At 52.1% G+C, this 19,642-nt stretch overlaps 2 protein-coding genes across 4 annotated transcripts in view; both read right to left on the bottom strand.

The window, feature by feature from the left end:
• Window positions 1–853: 853 nt before the first annotated feature.
• On the bottom strand, window positions 854–1,542 carry LOC140281961 (advanced glycosylation end product-specific receptor-like). 3 transcript variants are annotated; one of them, XM_072376482.1, is made up of 3 exons: window positions 1,214–1,542; window positions 1,019–1,129; window positions 854–931 (listed from the first exon to the last, which is right to left on the bottom strand). In XM_072376482.1, coding segments are annotated over exons 1-3 (321 nt in total). In that variant the 5' UTR covers window positions 1,422–1,542; the 3' UTR covers window positions 854–929. The 3 variants fall into 3 exon arrangements, with proteins under 3 accessions (XP_072232583.1, XP_072232584.1, XP_072232582.1); XM_072376483.1 differs by having other exon boundaries at window positions 1,019–1,126; XM_072376481.1 differs by having other exon boundaries at window positions 1,019–1,144; window positions 1,214–1,541.
• A 3,253-nt stretch (window positions 1,543–4,795) lies between these two features.
• The window catches only part of LOC140282282 (uncharacterized), a 31,678-nt gene continuing 16,831 nt past the window's right edge, over window positions 4,796–19,642 (bottom strand). Inside the window, exons 2-11 of the mRNA XM_072376871.1 lie at window positions 18,043–18,343; window positions 17,718–17,963; window positions 17,447–17,620; window positions 17,222–17,314; window positions 15,559–15,645; window positions 14,900–14,998; window positions 7,241–7,515; window positions 5,372–5,454; window positions 5,160–5,277; window positions 4,796–4,837 (exon numbers count right to left, since the gene is read on the bottom strand). Of these exons, the coding sequence (XP_072232972.1) occupies window positions 4,796–4,837; window positions 5,160–5,277; window positions 5,372–5,454; window positions 7,241–7,515; window positions 14,900–14,998; window positions 15,559–15,645; window positions 17,222–17,314; window positions 17,447–17,620; window positions 17,718–17,963; window positions 18,043–18,343 (1,518 nt within the window). The remainder of the gene's footprint in view (window positions 4,838–5,159; window positions 5,278–5,371; window positions 5,455–7,240; window positions 7,516–14,899; window positions 14,999–15,558; window positions 15,646–17,221; window positions 17,315–17,446; window positions 17,621–17,717; window positions 17,964–18,042; window positions 18,344–19,642) is intronic.

The following is a 19,642-nucleotide window of genomic DNA, read 5'->3' as shown; positions in this document are numbered from 1 at the left end:
AAAAAATAAAGTTTAGAAATAGTTGAAAGTGTCTTTTACTTCTTTCTAATTCAAATGTTCATGTTGGTTGTTCTGGATGATGAACAGGATTTCTGTTCCTGGTTCTGATGTCAGCTGGGTTCCCTCCGGTACTGGTTCACCGGTAGCTGTAAGTTCCCTGGTTGTTTGTCTCTGTGCCAGCAGCCTGCGTTCAGCTCCAGGCCTGAATTAATCACAGCAGCTTACAGAAAAGGATGGTTTTCTGAGCTGGAATCGGTCCAAAGAGAGCAAACAACGCCCTGCATCAGTGAGAATAACACATCAATTAAAGATTATTATGGGATTTCCTCAACCGTAACTCTGAAACCGGTCTGAGCGGGTCCCTGAGCCAGCATGTGGTGTTGATTTGGGACTTTGTTTCTCAGAGATGGTAACTATGTTATGTTAACTATGTTTCATAACATGTTTATAACATGTTTATAACATGTTTATAACATGCAAACCTCCCTCACAACCACCTGAGTGTCCAGCATGTAGTTTTAATGATTTATTGATGATTTCTGCAGCTCTGAAAGCATCTCTGGAAACGTTTTTTATGAAGCTTAAACACGTCACATGTTCTCACACAGCGGTTTATTGAATCATTCCCAGAAGCAGCACTTTGTTCTCAGTTTCCCTCTCATTGATTTGATCTGATGTTGCTGCCCCGCTGAGTTTAAGGTGGTCGGCATCACTGATCTGCAGCCGGAGCTGCGACTCGTGGCGTTCCACAGGGGAACGTTCTGGGGCCTCTGCTGGTTCATGAAGTTCTCAGGGTTTCAGCTTCGTTTAAGGAGAACTGAGTTCAGAAGTGATGCTCTGTGGTGACCGCAGTGACGACATCATCACACTTATCATCATGCCCCAGGTCGGCCTGGGTGGGTCTGGTCATCACCGTGGAAACGAACAGATTGTCTCCCTCTGTCAAAAGTTAAAGATAAAAAGAAAATGTAGAATTAGAAACAACTGTGACTGACCGACAGGTCAGTGAATGGTTCAGAGTTATCTGTGGCTCTGTGTCGATATAAAGACACCATGAGGAGGGTGGAGATGAAGTACGGACAGAACACCAGCAGGTGGAGGAGGAGCTGGCAGTCAGGGGGTGGGGCTTCTGGAGTGGGTGGAGCTGTGTTAGTAAAGAGAATCCCACCTGGTCAGGTGAAATAAGTGTTGAAATGACAGTGAAGCTCCTCACCTGTGACAGAGAGCCAGCTGGGTGGAGACTCTCCATGACTGCTGATGGTGCAGCTGTAGAGGCCTTCATCAGACCTGGTAACAGGGTGGAGGGTCATGTGACCTGTAGGCTCAGCCCTGATGAAGGAGCCATCTTTATAGAAAGCAGCTGGGAGGTTGGGGGGAGGGGTCTTTGTTCGACAGCTCAGAGTGACGTCATCTCCCTCCATCACAGGGAGGACAGGACTCTGCAGGATCACTGATCCACCTCAACACAGAGACAAACTACAGCATTTCATCCATTTCCACACAGCTTCATCAGCACTAACTCCACAGTCTGATCTTACCAGTGACAGTGAGGCTGTGTTGTGTCAGCTCTGTGAATAGTTGACTGAAGGTTTGTTTCAGTTTTGTGCTGCAGATCATTCTGACATGTTTGGGTTTCACTGTAATGTGACCTCCAGTGATTACAGGCACGAGTCTGCCACAGGTTCACATGAATCTGACAGCTCCCTCTGGTGGCCACAGAAGTGATGACAGCCTGAGATCTGTGGACTCTTTCAGTCAACCTTAGTTATGTTGTTTTTACGTGAATCACTAATATTTATGTTGAAAGGTGCACGAATGAAGCTTCATTTGCTCAGAGGGTCAGGTGGGAGGACCTGTCGTTAACAGGTCAGAGGTCAGGTGGGAGGATCTGTAGTTAACAGGTCAGAGGTCAGGTGGGAGGACCTGTAGTTAACAGGTCAGAGAGGTCAGGTGGGAGGACCTGTAGTTAACAGGTCAGAGGTCAGGTGGGAGGACCTGTAGTTAACAGGTCAGAGGTCAGGTGGGAGGACCTGTCGTTAACAGGTCAGAGGTCAGGTGGGAGGACCTGTCGTTAACAGGTCAGAGGGTCAGGTGGGAGGACCTGTCGTTAACAGGTCAGAGGTCAGGTGGGAGGACCTGTCGTTAACAGGTCAGAGGTCAGGTGGGAGGACCTGTCGTTAACAGGTCAGAGGGTCAGGTGGGAGGACCTGTCGTTAACAGGTCAGAGGTCAGGTGGGAGGACCTGTCGTTAACAGGTCAGAGGTCAGGTGGGAGGATCTGTAGTTAACAGGTCAGAGGTCAGGTGGGAGGACCTGTAGTTAACAGGTCAGAGGTCAGGTGGGAGGACCTGTAGTTAACAGGTCAGAGGGTCAGGTGGGAGGACCTGTCGTTAACAGGTCAGAGGGTCAGGTGGGAGGACCTGTGTTTAACAGGTCAGAGGTCAGGTGGGAGGACCTGTAGTTAACAGGTCAGAGGTCAGGTGGGAGGATCTGTAGTTAACAGGTCAGAGGTCAGGTGGGAGGACCTGTCGTTATCAGGTCAGAGGTCAGGTGGGAGGACCTGTCGTTAACAGGTCAGAGGGTCAGGTGGGAGGACCTGTCGTTAACATGTCAGAGGTCAGGTGGGAGGACCTGTCGTTAACAGGTCAGAGGTCAGGTGGGAGGACCTGTCGTTAACAGGTCAGAGGTCAGGTGGGAGGACCTGTCGTTAACAGGTCAGAGGTCAGGTGGGAGGACCTGTAGTTAACAGGTCAGAGGTCAGGTGGGAGGACCTGTCGTTAACAGGTCAGAGGTCAGGTGGGAGGACCTGTCGTTAACGGGTCAGAGGTCAGGTGGGAGGACCTGTCGTTAACGGGTCAGAGGTCAGGTGGGAGGATCTGTAGTTAACGGGTCAGAGGTCAGGTGGGAGGATCTGTAGTTAACAGGTCAGAGGTCAGGTGGGAGGACCTGTAGTTAACAGGTCAGAGGTCAGGTGGGAGGACCTGTCGTTTACAGGTCAGAGGGTCAGGTGGGAGGACCTGTCGTTAACAGGTCAGAGGTCAGGTGGGAGGACCTGTAGTTAACAGGTCAGAGGTCAGGTGGGAGGACCTGTCGTTAACAGGTCAGAGGTCAGGTGGGAGGACCTGTAGTTAACAGGTCAGAGGTCAGGTGGGAGGACCTGTCGTTAACAGGTCAGAGGGTCAGGTGGGAGGACCTGTCGTTAACAGGTCAGAGGGTCAGGTGGGAGGACCTGTAGTTAACAGGTCAGAGGGTCAGGTGGGAGGACCTGTCGTTATCAGGTCAGAGGGTCAGGTGGGAGGACCTGTAGTTAACAGGTCAGAGGGTCAGGTGGGAGGACCTGTAGTTAACAGGTCAGAGGTCAGGTGGGAGGACCTGTAGTTAACAGGTCAGAGGTCAGGTGGGAGGACCTGTCGTTAACAGGTCAGAGGGTCAGGTGGGAGGACCTGTAGTTAACAGGTCAGAGGTCAGGTGGGAGGACCTGTCGTTTACAGGTCAGAGGTCAGGTGGGAGGACCTGTAGTTAACAGGTCAGAGGTCAGGTGGGAGGACCTGTAGTTAACAGGTCAGAGGGTCAGGTGGGAGGACCTGTCGTTTACAGGTCAGAGGTCAGGTGGGAGGACCTGTAGTTAACAGGTCAGAGGTCAGGTGGGAGGACCTGTAGTTAACAGGTCAGAGGGTCAGGTGGGAGGACCTGTCGTTTACAGGTCAGAGGTCAGGTGGGAGGACCTGTAGTTAACAGGTCAGAGGTCAGGTGGGAGGACCTGTCGTTAACAGGTCAGAGGTCAGGTGGGAGGACCTGCGTTAACAGGTCAGAGGTCGGGTGGGAGGACCTGTCGTTAACAGGTTAGAGGTCGGGTGGGAGGACCTGTCGTTAACAGGTCAGAGGTCAGGTGGGAGGACCTGTCGTTAACAGGTCAGAGGTCAGGTGGGAGGACCTGCGTTAACAGGTCAGAGGTCGGGTGGGAGGACCTGTCGTTAACAGGTTAGAGGTCAGGTGGGAGGACCTGTAGTTAACAGGTCAGAGGTCAGGTGGGAGGACCTGTCGTTAACAGGTCAGAGGTCAGGTGGGAGGACCTGTCCTTAACAGGTCAGAGGTCAGGTGGGAGGACCTGTAGTTAACGGGTCAGAGGTCAGGTGGGAGGACCTGTCCTTAACAGGTCAGAGGTCAGGTGGGAGGACCTGTAGTTAACAGGTCAGAGGTCAGGTGGGAGGACCTGTCGTTAACGGGTCAGAGGTCAGGTGGGAGGACCTGTAGTTAACGGGTCAGAGGTCAGGTGGGAGGACCTGTCGTTAACAGGTCAGAGGTCAGGTGGGAGGACCTGTCGTTAACAGGTCAGAGGTCAGGTGGGAGGACCTGTAGTTAACGGGTCAGAGGTCAGGTGGGAGGACCTGTCGTTAACGGGTCAGAGGTCAGGTGGGAGGACCTGTCGTTAACAGGTCAGCGCAGATGCTGACGGTTAAAGCAGACAGATGTGTGCCTTCCCAGTTTACTTCAGTCAGGTGCAGGTGAGACTCAGACTCACTGTTTCTGCTTCTTTTCATTAAGGATGAATAATGTGAGGCCTTTGCTATAAACAGTGAAATAGTGCTAAGCAGGAGAATATCAAAGCTGCTGTAAACGGAGATAAACGACTGATGTCACCAGGGTGGAACTGCTGCCTGCTTTATTCCCTCCAAACCGCTTTCTGCGTCTTTGGTAACAGACCTCAGATTTACTCTGGTTCGAGGCCTCCTCCTGAAGGAGGAACAGGAACAGGACGAAGGCCTCCTCCTCCTGAAGGAGGAACAGGAACAGGACTAGGCCTCCTCCTGAAGGAGGAACAGGACGAAGGCCTCCTCCTGAAGGAGGAACAGGAACAGGACGAGGCCTCCTCCTCCTGAAGGAGGAACAGGAACAGGACGAGGCCTCCTCCTCCTGAAGGAGGAACAGGAACAGGACGAGGCCTCCTCCTCCTGAAGGAGGAACAGGAACAGGACGAAGGCCTCCTCCTCCTGAAGGAGGAACAGGAACAGGACGAGGCCTCCTCCTCCTGAAGGAGGAACAGGAACAGGACGAAGGCCTCCTCCTGAAGGAGGAACAGGAACAGGACGAAGGCCTCCTCCTGAAGGAGGAACAGGAACAGGACGAGGCCTCCTCCTGAAGGAGGAACAGGAACAGGACGAAGGCCTCCTCCTCCTGAAGGAGGAACAGGACGAAGGCCTCCTCCTGAAGGAGGAACAGGAACAGGACGAGGCCTCCTCCTCCTGAAGGAGGAACAGGAACAGGGCGAGGCCTCCTCCTGAAGGAGGAACAGGAACAGGACGAGGCCTCCTCCTGAAGGAGGAACAGGAACAGGACGAGGCCTCCTCCTGAAGGAGGAACAGGAACAGGACGAAGGCCTCCTCCTCCTGAAGGAGGAACAGGACGAAGGCCTCCTCCTGAAGGAGGAACAGGAGCAGGACGAGGCCTCCTCCTCCTGAAGGAGGAACAGGAACAGGACGAAGGCCTCCTCCTCCTGAAGGAGAATGAAAGCAGCACGAGGCAGAAAGCATTCAGATTTAAACCCAGCTGGAAACGACAGACTGAATCCGACACTGTTGAAGTTGTGTTTGAGGTGTTCAGCTCTGGAAACGGTTTAAAGGTTTATTTATGCTTCCTTTTCCATTGAATCAGGCTGAGTCCGTCCTTCTGTAACCTAATTGGCTGTTTGTGCAGCAGTGTTTCATGATCTATTTCTATCATATCTCAGGCAACCTCTAGGGGTCATGCGTCGCCAGATTATTGCATCTCAGGTTCAAGAGGAGGCAGACGGGAGGCTCTGAGGGGGGAGCGTTCAGAGCTGGGTTCAGGCTGAATGATCCCAACTCAAACTAAGGCCATTTAGGGCCTAAATCAGCCATTAAGTGGACACTAATGGTTACAGCTGACTGATGAATAATCTTTGGATGCGTTTAATGAGCCGAGCTTCCTGAAACAGTCAGGAAAACACGAATGAGTTCAGTTTTATTGATTTAATATTGAATGTTCCTATAAATAAACATCTGCTCGAACATTTTGTGTCAGCCACAACAGGAACATGACAGACTACACATTTTATAAATGACCATGAGAGGCCTCCTGCTCCTGTTCCAGCATCACAGTGAAGACCTCTGAGGATCGGGGGTTCCTTCTGGTTCACAGTCACAGCTGTTCTGCTCACTGCAGTCCGTCTGAAACGGTTAAAAGTCTAACTCCACAGTCCAGGGAAGACTTCATAAAACTGTCACTTTAAAGCCATCCGGCGGCCGGGCAGACGTCACTGCTGCAGACCGTCAGAAAGCTGTTCCTGCTCTCCAAACAGGCTCAGTGTGGGGTGAAATCAGCTTAACTCAAGATGCTGGATGACTCTGAGGGCTCTGAAACACCAAACCGAATAACCTGCCGGGTCTCTGCATCAGCTGATGACCAGGATGGTACGTTTTTACCTGAGCACAGCTGGAAGATTTAGGGTAAAATAACAGAAGTGTGTGTTTTCTGTGAGGTCACTCAGATCTGACCTCTGGAGCTCTGATTGTTCACCCAACACTGATGTGAAAGTGTTAATGAGGTCTGATAAGACAGACCTGACCGACGGGTTTCCTTATAGAAACCGTATAGTGAAGATGACACCGAAAGGCTGTGTTGTTCTGCACTGTCGGGTTTAAACAGGACCCGTTTCTTTGTTCCAGCTCTTATATCTGAAACCGGTGAGCTGTATGACCCTGTGTGCACAGTATTATGAATGTTTCAGGCCTTCCACCATACGGCAGCCATGTTTCAAACATGATAAAAAACCTCAGGGACCTTCAGACAACGCCGGGCGACAGAATGAAAACACACACAACCTGAGTTTCCAGCCACAGACCGATGCTTCCGTCTTTGTTTGTTCTGGTGTGTCTGCGTCTCTGTTCACCGCATCTAAACCAGCACAACTCAAACTTTCCATTTGATCTAATTGTGAAACCCACAGAACTACACAGGAAAAACAACACCCGAGTTAATTTAATGTATTTATACTGCGGTGGTTAACACTGAGCAGAAAGCAGACGTATAATAACAGCTAAATTAGCTAAAGTAACAGCTAAAAAGCTAAAGGACACCTGCCTCTCACTGACTAAACGTCCCTCAGATCACTGTGTGGTTCACTTTCAGCACTTTCTTTACTCAGAACCTTTTGTTTCTGAGCTGCTTTGTGAGCAGAATTCAATAAAACCACATAAAAATTAAACAGAACAACATGGAACTGAATGTGCGTAGGTCCGATGGGCTGAGTGGAGGCCAGCAGCTGAGTGGAGGCCAGCAGCTGAGTGGAAGCCAGCAGCTGAGTGGAGGCCAGCAGCTGAGTGGAGGCCAGCATCTGAGTGGAGGCCAGCATCTGAGTGGAGGCCAGCATCTGAGTGGAGGCCAGCATCTGAGTGGAGGCCAGCAGCTGAGTGGAGGCCAGCAGCTGAGTGGAGGCCAGCAGCTGGTTGGACGGGTGACATCGAAGAGTAGATGACGCCTGGTTCTGGTGGAACGTCTGAAAGCAGGTGTGAAAATCAGCTCTGAACCTTCTGTGGTCTGATAAACATGCCAAACATGTCCTTTCGGACCCAACCCAGCTGCTACTGTAGGCCCCGATCACCTTTCAGACCCAACCCAGCTGCTACTGTAGGCCCAGATCACCTTTCGGACCCAACCCAGCTGCTACTGTAGGGCCCCGATCACCTTTCAGACCCAACCCAGCTGCTACTGTAGGCCCCGATCACCTTTCGGACCCAACCCAGCTGCTACTGTAGGGCCCCGATCACCTTTCGGACCCAACCCAGCTGCTACTGTAGGCCCCGATCACCTTTCAGACCCAACCCAGCTGCTACTGTAGGCCCCGATCACCTTTCGGACCCAACCCAGCTGCTACTGTAGGCCCCGATCACCTTTCGGACCCAACCCAGCTGCTACTGTAGGCCCCGATCACCTTTCAGACCCAACCCAGCTGCTACTGTAGGCCCCGATCACCTTTCGGACCCAACTCAGCTGCTACTGTAGGCCCCGATCACCTTTCAGACCCAACCCAGCTGCTACTGTAGGCCCCGATCACCTTTCGGACCCAACCCAGCTGCTACTGTAGGGCCCCGATCACCTTTCAGACCCAACCCAGCTGCTACTGTAGGCCCCCGATCACCTTTCGGACCCAACCCAGCTGCTACTGTAGGCCCTGATCACCTTTCAGACCCAACCCAGCTGCTACTGTAGGGCCCCGATCACCTTTCAGACCCAACCCAGCTGCTACTGTAGGCCCCGATCACCTTTCAGACCCAACCCAGCTGCTACTGTAGGCCCCCGATCACCTTTCGGACCCAACCCAGCTACTACTCTGGGTCCCCGATCACCTTTCGGACCCAACCCAGCTGCTACTGTAGGCCCCGATCACCTTTCAGACCCAACCCAGCTGCTACTGTAGGCCCCGATCACCTTTCGGACCCAACCCAGCTGCTACTGTAGGCCCTGATCACCTTTCGGACCCAACCCAGCTGCTACTGTAGGGCCCCGATCACCTTTCGGACCCAACCCAGCTACTACTCTGGGTCCCCGATCACCTTTCGGACCCAACCCAGCTGCTAGTGTAGGGCCCCGATCACCTTTCGGACCCAACCCAGCTGCTACTGTAGGCCCAGATCACCTTTCAGACCCAACCCAGCTGCTACTGTAGGCCCTGATCACCTTTCGGACCCAACCCAGCTGCTACTGTAGGGCCCCGATCACCTTTCAGACCCAACCCAGCTGCTACTGTAGGCCCCGATCACCTTTCAGACCCAACCCAGCTGCTACTGTAGGGCCCCGATCACCTTTCAGACACAACCCAGCTGCTACTGTAGGCCCCGATCACCTTTCAGACCCAACCCAGCTGCTACTGTAGGGCCCCGATCACCTTTCGGACCCAACCCAGCTGCTACTGTAGGCCCCGATCACCTTTCGGACCCAACCCAGCTGCTACTGTAGGGCCCCGATCACCTTTCGAACCCAACCCAGCTGCTACTGTAGGGCCCCGATCACCTTTCAGACCCAACCCAGCTGCTACTGTAGGGCCCCGATCACCTTTCGGACCCAACCCAGCTGCTACTCTGGGCCCCCGATCACCTTTCGGACCCAACCCAGCTGCTACTGTAGGCCCCGATCACCTTTCGGACCCAACCCAGCTGCTACTGTAGGGCCCCGATCACCTTTCGGACCCAACCCAGCTGCTACTGTAGGGCCCCGATCACCTTTCGGACCCAACCCAGCTGCTACTGTAGGCCCCGATCACCTTTTGGACCCAACCCAGCTGCTACTGTAGGGCCCCGATCACCTTTCGGACCCAACCCAGCTGCTACTGTAGGCCCCGATCACCTTTCGGACCCAACCCAGCTGCTACTGTAGGGCCCCGATCACCTTTCGGACCCAACCCAGCTGCTACTGTAGGCCCAGATCACCTTTCAGACCCAACCCAGCTGCTACTGTAGGCCCCGATCACCTTTCAGACCCAACCCAGCTGCTACTGTAGGGCCCGATCACCTTTCGGACCCAACCCAGCTGCTACTGTAGGGCCCCGATCACCTTTCGGACCCAACCCAGCTGCTACTGTAGGCCCCGATCACCTTTCGGACCCAACCCAGCTGCTACTGTAGGGCCCCGATCACCTTTCGAACCCAACCCAGCTGCTACTGTAGGGCCCCGATCACCTTTCAGACCCAACCCAGCTGCTACTGTAGGCCCCGATCACCTTTCGGACCCAACCCAGCTGCTACTCTGGGCCCCCGATCACCTTTCAGACCCAACCCAGCTGCTACTGTAGGCCCCCGATCACCTTTCGGACCCAACCCAGCTGCTACTGTAGGCCCCGATCACCTTTCAGACCCAACCCAGCTGCTACTGTAGGCCCCGATCACCTTTCAGACCCAACCCAGCTGCTACTGTAGGCCCCGATCACCTTTCAGACCCAACCCAGCTGCTACTGTAGGCCCCCGATCACCTTTCGGACCCAACCCAGCTACTACTCTGGGTCCCCGATCACCTTTCAGACCCAACCCAGCTGCTACTGTAGGCCCCGATCACCTTTCAGACCCAACCCAGCTGCTACTGTAGGCCCCGATCACCTTTTGGACCCAACCCAGCTGCTACTGTAGGCCCTGATCACCTTTCGGACCCAACCCAGCTGCTACTGTAGGGCCCCGATCACCTTTCGGACCCAACCCAGCTACTACTCTGGGTCCCCGATCACCTTTCGGACCCAACCCAGCTGCTAGTGTAGGGCCCCGATCACCTTTCGGACCCAACCCAGCTGCTACTGTAGGCCCAGATCACCTTTCAGACCCAACCCAGCTGCTACTGTAGGCCCCGATCACCTTTCAGACCCAACCCAGCTGCTACTGTAGGCCCCGATCACCTTTCAGACCCAACCCAGCTGCTACTGTAGGGCCCCGATCACCTTTCAGACACAACCCAGCTGCTACTGTAGGCCCCGATCACCTTTCAGACCCAACCCAGCTGCTACTGTAGGGCCCCGATCACCTTTCGGACCCAACCCAGCTGCTACTGTAGGCCCCGATCACCTTTCGGACCCAACCCAGCTGCTACTGTAGGGCCCCGATCACCTTTCGAACCCAACCCAGCTGCTACTGTAGGGCCCCGATCACCTTTCAGACCCAACCCAGCTGCTACTCTGGGCCCCCGATCACCTTTCGGACCCAACCCAGCTGCTACTGTAGGCCCCGATCACCTTTCGGACCCAACCCAGCTGCTACTGTAGGGCCCCGATCACCTTTCGGACCCAACCCAGCTGCTACTGTAGGCCCCGATCACCTTTTGGACCCAACCCAGCTGCTACTGTAGGGCCCCGATCACCTTTCGGACCCAACCCAGCTGCTACTGTAGGGCCCCGATCACCTTTCGGACCCAACCCAGCTGCTACTGTAGGGCCCCGATCACCTTTCGAACCCAACCCAGCTGCTACTGTAGGGCCCCGATCACCTTTCAGACCCAACCCAGCTGCTACTGTAGGCCCCGATCACCTTTCGGACCCAACCCAGCTGCTACTCTGGGCCCCCGATCACCTTTCGGACCCAACCCAGCTGCTACTGTAGGGCCCCGATCACCTTTCAGACCCAACCCAGCTGCTACTGTAGGCCCCCGATCACCTTTCGGACCCAACCCAGCTACTACTCTGGGTCCCCGATCACCTTTCAGACCCAACCCAGCTGCTACTGTAGGCCCCCGATCACCTTTCAGACCCAACCCAGCTGCTACTCTGGGCCCCCGATCACCTTTCAGACCCAACCCAGCTGCTACTCTGGGCCCCCGATCACCTTTCAGACCCAACCCAGCTGCTACTGTAGGCCCCCGATCACCTTTCAGACCCAACCCAGCTGCTAGTGTAGGGCCCCGATCACCTTTCGGACCCAACCCAGCTGCTACTGTAGGCCCAGATCACCTTTCAGACCCAACCCAGCTGCTACTGTAGGCCCCGATCACCTTTCAGACCCAACCCAGCTGCTACTGTAGGCCCCGATCACCTTTCAGACCCAACCCAGCTGCTACTGTAGGGCCCCGATCACCTTTCAGACACAACCCAGCTGCTACTGTAGGCCCCGATCACCTTTCAGACCCAACCCAGCTGCTACTGTAGGGCCCCGATCACCTTTCGGACCCAACCCAGCTGCTACTGTAGGCCCCGATCACCTTTCGGACCCAACCCAGCTGCTACTGTAGGGCCCCGATCACCTTTCGAACCCAACCCAGCTGCTACTGTAGGGCCCCGATCACCTTTCAGACCCAACCCAGCTGCTACTGTAGGGCCCCGATCACCTTTCAGACCCAACCCAGCTGCTACTGTGGGCCCCCGATCACCTTTTGGACCCAACCCAGCTGCTACTGTAGGCCCCGATCACCTTTCGGACCCAACCCAGCTGCTACTGTAGGGCCCCGATCACCTTTCGGACCCAACCCAGCTGCTACTGTAGGCCCCCGATCACCTTTTGGACCCAACCCAGCTGCTACTGTAGGGCCCCGATCACCTTTCAGACCCAACCCAGCTGCTACTGTTGGCCCCGATCACCTTTCAGACCCAACCCAGCTGCTACTCTGGGCCCCCGATCACCTTTCAGACCCAACCCAGCTGCTACTGTAGGCCCCGATCACCTTTCGAACCCAACCCAGCTGCTACTGTAGGGCCCCGATCACCTTTCGGACCCAACCCAGCTGCTACTGTAGGCCCCGATCACCTTTCGGACCCAACCCAGCTGCTACTGTAGGCCCCGATCACCTTTCAGACCCAACCCAGCTGCTACTGTAGGGCCCCCGATCACCTTTCGGACCCAACCCAGCTGCTACTGTAGGTCCCCGATCACCTTTCAGACCCAACCCAGCTGCTACTGTAGGCCCCGATCACCTTTCAGACCCAACCCAGCTGCTACTGTAGGTCCCCGATCACCTTTCAGACCCAACCCAGCTGCTACTGTAGGGCCCCGATCACCTTTCGGACCCAACCCAGCTGCTACTGTAGGCCCGGATCACCTTTCGGACCCAACCCAGCTGCTACTGTAGGACCCGATCACCTTTCGGACCCAACCCAGCTGCTACTGTAGGTCCCCGATCACCTTTCAGACCCAACCCAGCTGCTACTCTAGGTCCCCGATCACATTTCAGACCCAACCCAGCTGCTACTGTAGGCCCCGATCACCTTTCGGACCCAACCCAGCTGCTACTCTGGGTCCCCGATCACCTTTCAGACCCAACCCAGCTGCTACTGTAGGCCCCCGATCACCTTTTGGACCCAACCCAGCTGCTACTGTAGGTCCCCGATCACCTTTCGGACCCAACCCAGCTGCTACTCTGGGTCCCCGATCACCTTTCAGACCCAACCCAGCTGCTACTGTAGGCCCCCGATCACCTTTTGGACCCAACCCAGCTGCTACTGTAGGTCCCCGATCACCTTTCGGGCCCAACCCAGCTGCTACTCTGGGTCCCCGATCACCTTTCAGACCCAACCCAGCTGCTACTGTAGGCCCCGATCACCTTTCGGACCCAACCCAGCTGCTACTCTGGGTCCCCGATCACCTTTCAGACCCAACCCAGCTGCTACTGTAGGTCCCCAATCACCTTTTGGACCCAACCCAGCTGCTACTGTAGGGCCCCGATTACCTTTCGGACCCAACCCAGCTGCTACTGTAGGCCCTGATTACCTTTCGGACCCAACCCAGCTGCTACAGTAGGTCCCCGTTCACCTTTCGGACCCAACCCAGCTGCTACTGTAGGCCCCGATCACCTTTCAGACCCAACCCAGCTGCTACTGTAGGCCCCGATCACCTTTCGGACCCAACCCAGCTGCTACTGTAGGCCCCCAATCACCTTTCGGACCCATCCCAGCTGCTACTGTAGGCCCCGATCACCTTTCAGACCCAACCCAGCTGCTACTGTAGGCCCCGATCACCTTTCGGACCCAACCCAGCTGCTACTGTAGGCCCCGATCACCTTTCAGACCCAACCCAGCTGCTACTGTAGGCCCCCGATCACCTTTCAGACCCAACCCAGCTGCTACTGTAGGCCCCGATCACCTTTCAGACCCAACCCAGCTGCTACTGTAGGCCCCGATCACCTTTCACACCCAAACCAGCTGCTACTGTAGGCCCGGATCACCTTTCACACCCAAACCAGCTGCTACTGTAGGCCCCGATCACCTTTCAGACCCAAACCAGCTACTACTCTGGGTCCCCGATCACCTTTCAGACCCAACCCAGCTGCTACTGTAGGGCCCCGATCACCTTTCGGACCCAACCCAGCTGCTACTGTAGGCCCCGATCACCTTTCGGACCCATCCCAGCTGCTACTGTAGGCCCCGATCACCTTTCGGACCCAACCCAGCTGCTACTGTAGGCCCCGATCACCTTTCGGACCCAACCCAGCTGCTACAGTAGGTCCCCGATCACCTTTCGGACCCAACCCAGCTTCTACTGTAGGCCCCGATCACCTTTCGGACCCAACCCAGCTGCTACTGTAGGCCCCGATCACCTTTCAGACCCAACCCAGCTGCTACTGTAGGCCCCGATCACCTTTCGGACCCAACCCAGCTGCTACTGTAGGGCGCCGTTCACCTTTCAGACCCAACCCAGCTGCTACTGTAGGCCCCGATCACCTTTCGGACCCAACCCAGCTGCTACTGTAGGCCCCGATCACCTTTCGGACCCAACCCAGCTGCTACTGTAGGTCCCTGATCACCTTTCAGTCAAACTACATTAAAAACAAATGAAATCGTAAAAATTCGACCCTGGTCTGATAGAGTCAGATGCCCTGTTGCATGCTGGGACAGGAGTTCCTTTGTGTAGGGAGTGTTTCCTGGTGTCTGCTACTGTTGCTGCTGGTTAGCTTTGACTTAGATAAACTAGAATTAGTTCAATGTAGATCTGATAACAAACCAAACTGGAGTAACATGCAGTGTGAGATAATAAGAAGGTGTTAAAGTCTTAAAGCTTTAGTGAAGAGACTCATATGAGGGCATTAACTTAGAGTCCCATAAAGGCTCTGAAATGGTGAGGAGTGTGAACAGTGCTGCATCCATGTGACGGGATATTCACCAATAACCATGAATATATTGTGAACCTCAACCACAGGCTTTTTCACACTTTACACTGAAGAAAGGGGAGACCTTATCAGCTAAGCTGAACCCATCTAAATGATATCAGATTAAACCTGACTGCACCTCTGGTCTTTTTCTTGTCTTTACGGCCTCTGATGACGACTTCTCCATAGGTGACGTTGTCTGTTCTGACAGCAGCTGGATCGGGCTCTGCAGGTTAAATATGGACAGATTACCTCATTATAACTGAGCTGCAGCTCATATTTTTATAATAATGAAGTTATTCTTTCCACAAAGCTTTAAAACCTGACTGTACCTCTGGTCCTTTTCTTGTCTTTACGGCCTCTGATGACGACTTCTCCATAGCTGACGTTGTCTGTTCTCACTGCAGAGTACACAGCAGCTGGATCGGGCTCTGCAGGTTAAACATGGACAGATTACCTCATTATAACTGAGCTGCAGCTCATATTTTTATAATAAAGAAGTTATTCTTTCCACAAAGCTTTAAAATGAGCCTAATCAGAAATTTTCTGAACATGTTTTTTTGTTCTGATGTTAAAGACAAACAGCTAAATATAACCGGGGGGAAACAGGAAAAGGACGACCACAGAGCATTTCACTTCTGCTGAAACACGCAGCATTTGGGTGGAAAACAGGTCCTCGCTGCTGCCAGCCCAGTCAGACCACACAGAGGTGTGAATTCTGACCAGCTTCAGCTCGCTGGAACTAACAGAAGGAAGTTGTGGTTTTGTTTTAGAACTTCAGCAAAACAGCGTGATCAATCAAAACTGTTCAAGCTCAGAGGCTGAAAACACTGTTAACTGGAGATAAATATGAGGTGTCAGAATAAGAAAACACGCTTTATGGTTCTGCTGCTGTACTGCATGAACTCTGCTGTGTTTGAACCACGTTTCACAGATTTCAGGCTGAAGACTGAAGTTAGAAGTGAAGCCTGATGGAGACAATCAGCTGTACCTCTCATCTTTGGTTTGTCTTTACGGTCTCTGATTTGTATTTGTCCATAGGTGACGTTGTCTGTTCTCACAGCAGCTGGATCGGGCCCTGCAGGTTAAATATGGACAGAACATCACAGCAGGAACAACAACTGACCTCAGTGCTACAAGTACGACTAAAAATAAAATATTAATGTGTGAAGAGCAACAAACTGTTCACACATTATTCTGTTCATAAAAAGCATTTCTAAGAATTCTTTCTGTTGGTTTCCTTCATCAGCAGAAACATGTTCACGTCCACATTCAGTTGACGCGTTTTCATCAGAAAGAGGAAGCTGGACGACCGCAGAGTCTGTTATTCTGTTAGCAGAGCAACCACAGACTCTGAGTCCAGCTCAGCTCTAACTGCCATGCACCAAAATAACCACCAACAGGGGAAACTTTAGACCCTGTTTGTTTGTGGAAAATGCAAAAAGTAAATGAAGAAAAAAGAAGATTTGTGCTGGTGAAATGCATTAGTTATCATCTGTGTGTAATGTTCTCTCTGCTCTGCAGCTATGACCCGTGGTTCTGATTTAAGGTTTGCATCGCTTTCTTTAATGGTTGTGTCCTTTCTGGTTAGTTATTTGCTCTGTGGAGATGATAATGTTCCATTTGAATAAAGTTGAGTTGGATACACTCCTCGGGGGACCACATCAGGTTGTTATGTGTCTGTTCTGCAGGGCTGAGTGATATGAATGTAGATGTTTAGCTGCAAATCATTTACAGCAGCTTTGCTCTGACAGTGAGAGCTTTGATGTAGGGAAACAGAAAGATCTCCCTAACTGAAGAGGACCCGGTGCTATAAAGTGTTTAGTCTCACCCTGGCTGAGCTGCATGGTGTCAGATGTGCTTCCGTTAGCATAATAGCATGATTGTAAAAAGTAAACATCTGCCTAACTTTACCTTCCCACCCCTGCTGCATCACCCTGCCTCACTGCCTACATCCTCAGCCAATCAGAACACATTTTAGAGCTATTAGGCTCACAATATATAAGACTTCATGAGGGTGACTCCTGCATGAAAGCTGCGACCTGCAGCAGGATTCCTCAGGCAGGACCCCCTACGCTACCCACCTACCTGTGTAAGTCGCTTTGGATAGAAGCCAAATGCAAAAACATAAATATCTGACATATAAGTGTTGGTGAAAGAGACTTTATGTAGCATATAATGATGCAATAAGGCTGCAGCTGAAGGAGCTACGATGAAGCCTGTCGATATATCTGTGGTTATTGGACTCGAAGCCTGCATTAAGCCCAGTGAGCTTCCACTACAGTACGAATAACCACTGGTGTCTGAGCCTTCCTGTGAATGCTGACATTGAGGATTTTCTTTCCTTTTGTCTTTTGTTCTTATTGTTTGTGATGGATCTTTAATGAGGTAATAAAGTACCTGCAGGTGGGTTTTTCAGATTTTAAAAGAGCAACTTGAACGAGACAGAAAGTTCACACTAAGCATCCTGTTACTCTTAATGAAAGGCTTCTTCAGTGAGTTTTTTTTAAAGAAATCCAACATACATTTTAAACATTTATCAGACTTCAGAAAGTCAGCGTCTGGGGACTTTAAATAAATATGGTGCACCTTAAACCTTCACACGAAGTATCACACTGAAGAATCTGGCTAAAACAGCTAAAGAAAAGCATTACCTCTGTTTCTGTTGGTTCTGTTTGGCTGCTGTTGATGAGTTAATGTCTTCAGGTCGCTGTAGGTAATGTCTTCTCCTGTTTCTCCAGCTTCAGCTGAAAGAAAGCAGAATGTTTCCGCTCTGCATCATCACTTTGTTCAGTGCGTCTGCAGGTGTTCTGTAGATGCTGTCAGGAAAAGATCAGTGATGGATGCAGCAAATGTTTACATGAACTGGTCTGTCTCACCTTCAGGTTTCCTGTGGACACATCGTCTCACCAGCAGAACCAGCAGAACCAGCAGAAAGACCCCAACACAGACACAGACAAGAGGAAACACCATGGAGGGAAGAGGAGAAGAACCAGGAGGATATAAAACAGTTGGAGAGATGGATGTAGGAGGAGGTGTGGTGGTGGGTTTCTCTGAAATAAAGATATTTATTCAGTTAGTGCCTTAATATGAAAGTTTAAACTCTTTAAACTCAGCTCAGGAGTCACAGAGTCACAGAGTAACCCTCACCTGTGACAGAGAGCCAGCTGGGTGGAGACTCTCCATGACTGCTGATGTTACAGCTGTAGAGGCCTTCATCAGACCTGGTAACAGGGTGGAGGGTCATGTTACCTGTAGGCTCAGCCCTGATGAAGGAGCCATCTTTATAGAAAGCAGCTGGGAGGTTGGGGGGAGGGGTCTCTGTTTGACAGCTCAGAGTGACGTCATCTCCCTCCATCACAGGGAGGACAGGACTCTGCAGGATCACTGATCCACCTCAACACAGAGACAAACTACAGCATTTCATCCATTTCCACACAGCTCCATCAGCACTAACTCCACAGTCTGATCTTACCAGTGACAGTGAGGCTGATGCTGTTACTGGCTGCTCCCTCTCTGGACTCACACCAGTAAACTCCACTGTCCAGAGTGAATGTGTAGCTGATCTTACAGGAGGAACCAGCTGCTTCTCCCCATCCTGATCCACACTGAGTCCTGGTTCCTTTGCTTGTGTTCCTCCTCAGAGTCCATCCAGCAGAGCTCCTGTCGTCCTCCTCACAGCTCAGAGTCACAGAGTCTCCTTCAAACAGCTGAGAGCTGCTGGGACTCACAGTCAGACCAGCTGGGAGGGCTGAAATAGAAAGTATGTCACTGCACTGATGTTTTTGTTGATTTGTGTTGTATGTATTTATGATTATTTATTTAATGCTGTCATAGCTTTAAATTAAACACCATGAATCTAACTTTAATACATTCTTACTGAAATGCATCACAGATACCTGTAAATCAGACATTTAAAAACTTAATGTTTCTTACCTTCTTTCTTTTTAATCATTTCACAGTAAAGTTCCTAATTAAAAGACTGGTTGAATCAAACTGTTCTGGTTTACTAACCTGAACTTCCGTGGGACATCACTGAGATCAGAACTAAAGAGAAAAAACATCCAAGTTAGTTTAAGTCATGTACAAAATATATTAAAATAATTAAAAATGTATAGATAGCAGCCTGGATATCAAGTTGAACAAATATAAATTTAGGATTTGATGAGATTATTTGCTTGTTGTCCCCTCTTTATAAAGGGGGATCTTGAATCTTGTTGTCATCTGGGGGAGCTCCCATGATGCACCTCTCCTCCCTCCATGTACAGATGACATCATTGCTGTCATTAACTTGTGTTTCTCTCTCTCAGCAGGTGTCTCTGGCCTGGTGTTACGCTGCTTGTTGTCCCCTCTTTCCTGTCCTCTCAGCCCCAGCTGGTCCAGGCAGATGGACCCTTCCTGGTTCTGGTTCTGATGGAGGTTTCTTCCTGGTTCTGGTTCTGATGGAGGTTTCTTCCTGTTAAAAGGGAGTTTTTTCTCTCCACAGTCGCCTCGCAGCTCAGGATCAGAGAGAAGCTTCAGTGAATCTGTGTCATGACTATAAGTTTTTCATGTTTTAGTTTTCTCTTTGGTCTTTAGTTTTTTTTTTTCCCTCAGTAACTCCTGGTCATCAGCTTCATCCACAACACCTGTGTTTCTTTCCCCCTCAGCTGCACTCACTTACTGATCACCTCCCTTCAGTATTTAGTTTCCAGGCTGGGCCTGACTGATGGTGCTGCAAACGAGCTTTGGGACGTGGGATGTCATCTCGCTGATGGAGAAAGAGCCCGAGCTGATGTGGTTGAGCAGTACCAACCAGATATAGTTTGGCTCACCATGACACACAGCATGGTCTCTGGAACCAAACTCCTGGAGAGGCGGTGGACTCTCTCATATTCTGGTGTTGACCATGGAGGGGGGTGTCAAGTGGGTGTGGGGAGCTTCCTGAGCACCTCGGTGTTTGAGTTCTTCTAAATGACAGGGTTGCCTCACTGTGGCTTCAAGTTGCAGGAGGGAAGGTTCTGACTGTTGTTTCTGCGTTTGCACCAAACAGCAGCTCCTTCCTGGAGTCCTTAGGTGGGGTCCTGGAGAAAGTC

The sequence above is a fragment of the Leuresthes tenuis genome, unplaced genomic scaffold, assembly GCF_036924035.1.
Source record: "Leuresthes tenuis unplaced genomic scaffold, fLeuTen1.0.hap1 SCAF_22, whole genome shotgun sequence".
Classification (NCBI taxonomy): Eukaryota; Metazoa; Chordata; class Actinopteri; order Atheriniformes; family Atherinopsidae; genus Leuresthes; species Leuresthes tenuis.
The sequence above is the reverse complement of the archived record's forward strand: the minus strand, read 5'-3'. Positions and strand labels throughout refer to the sequence as shown.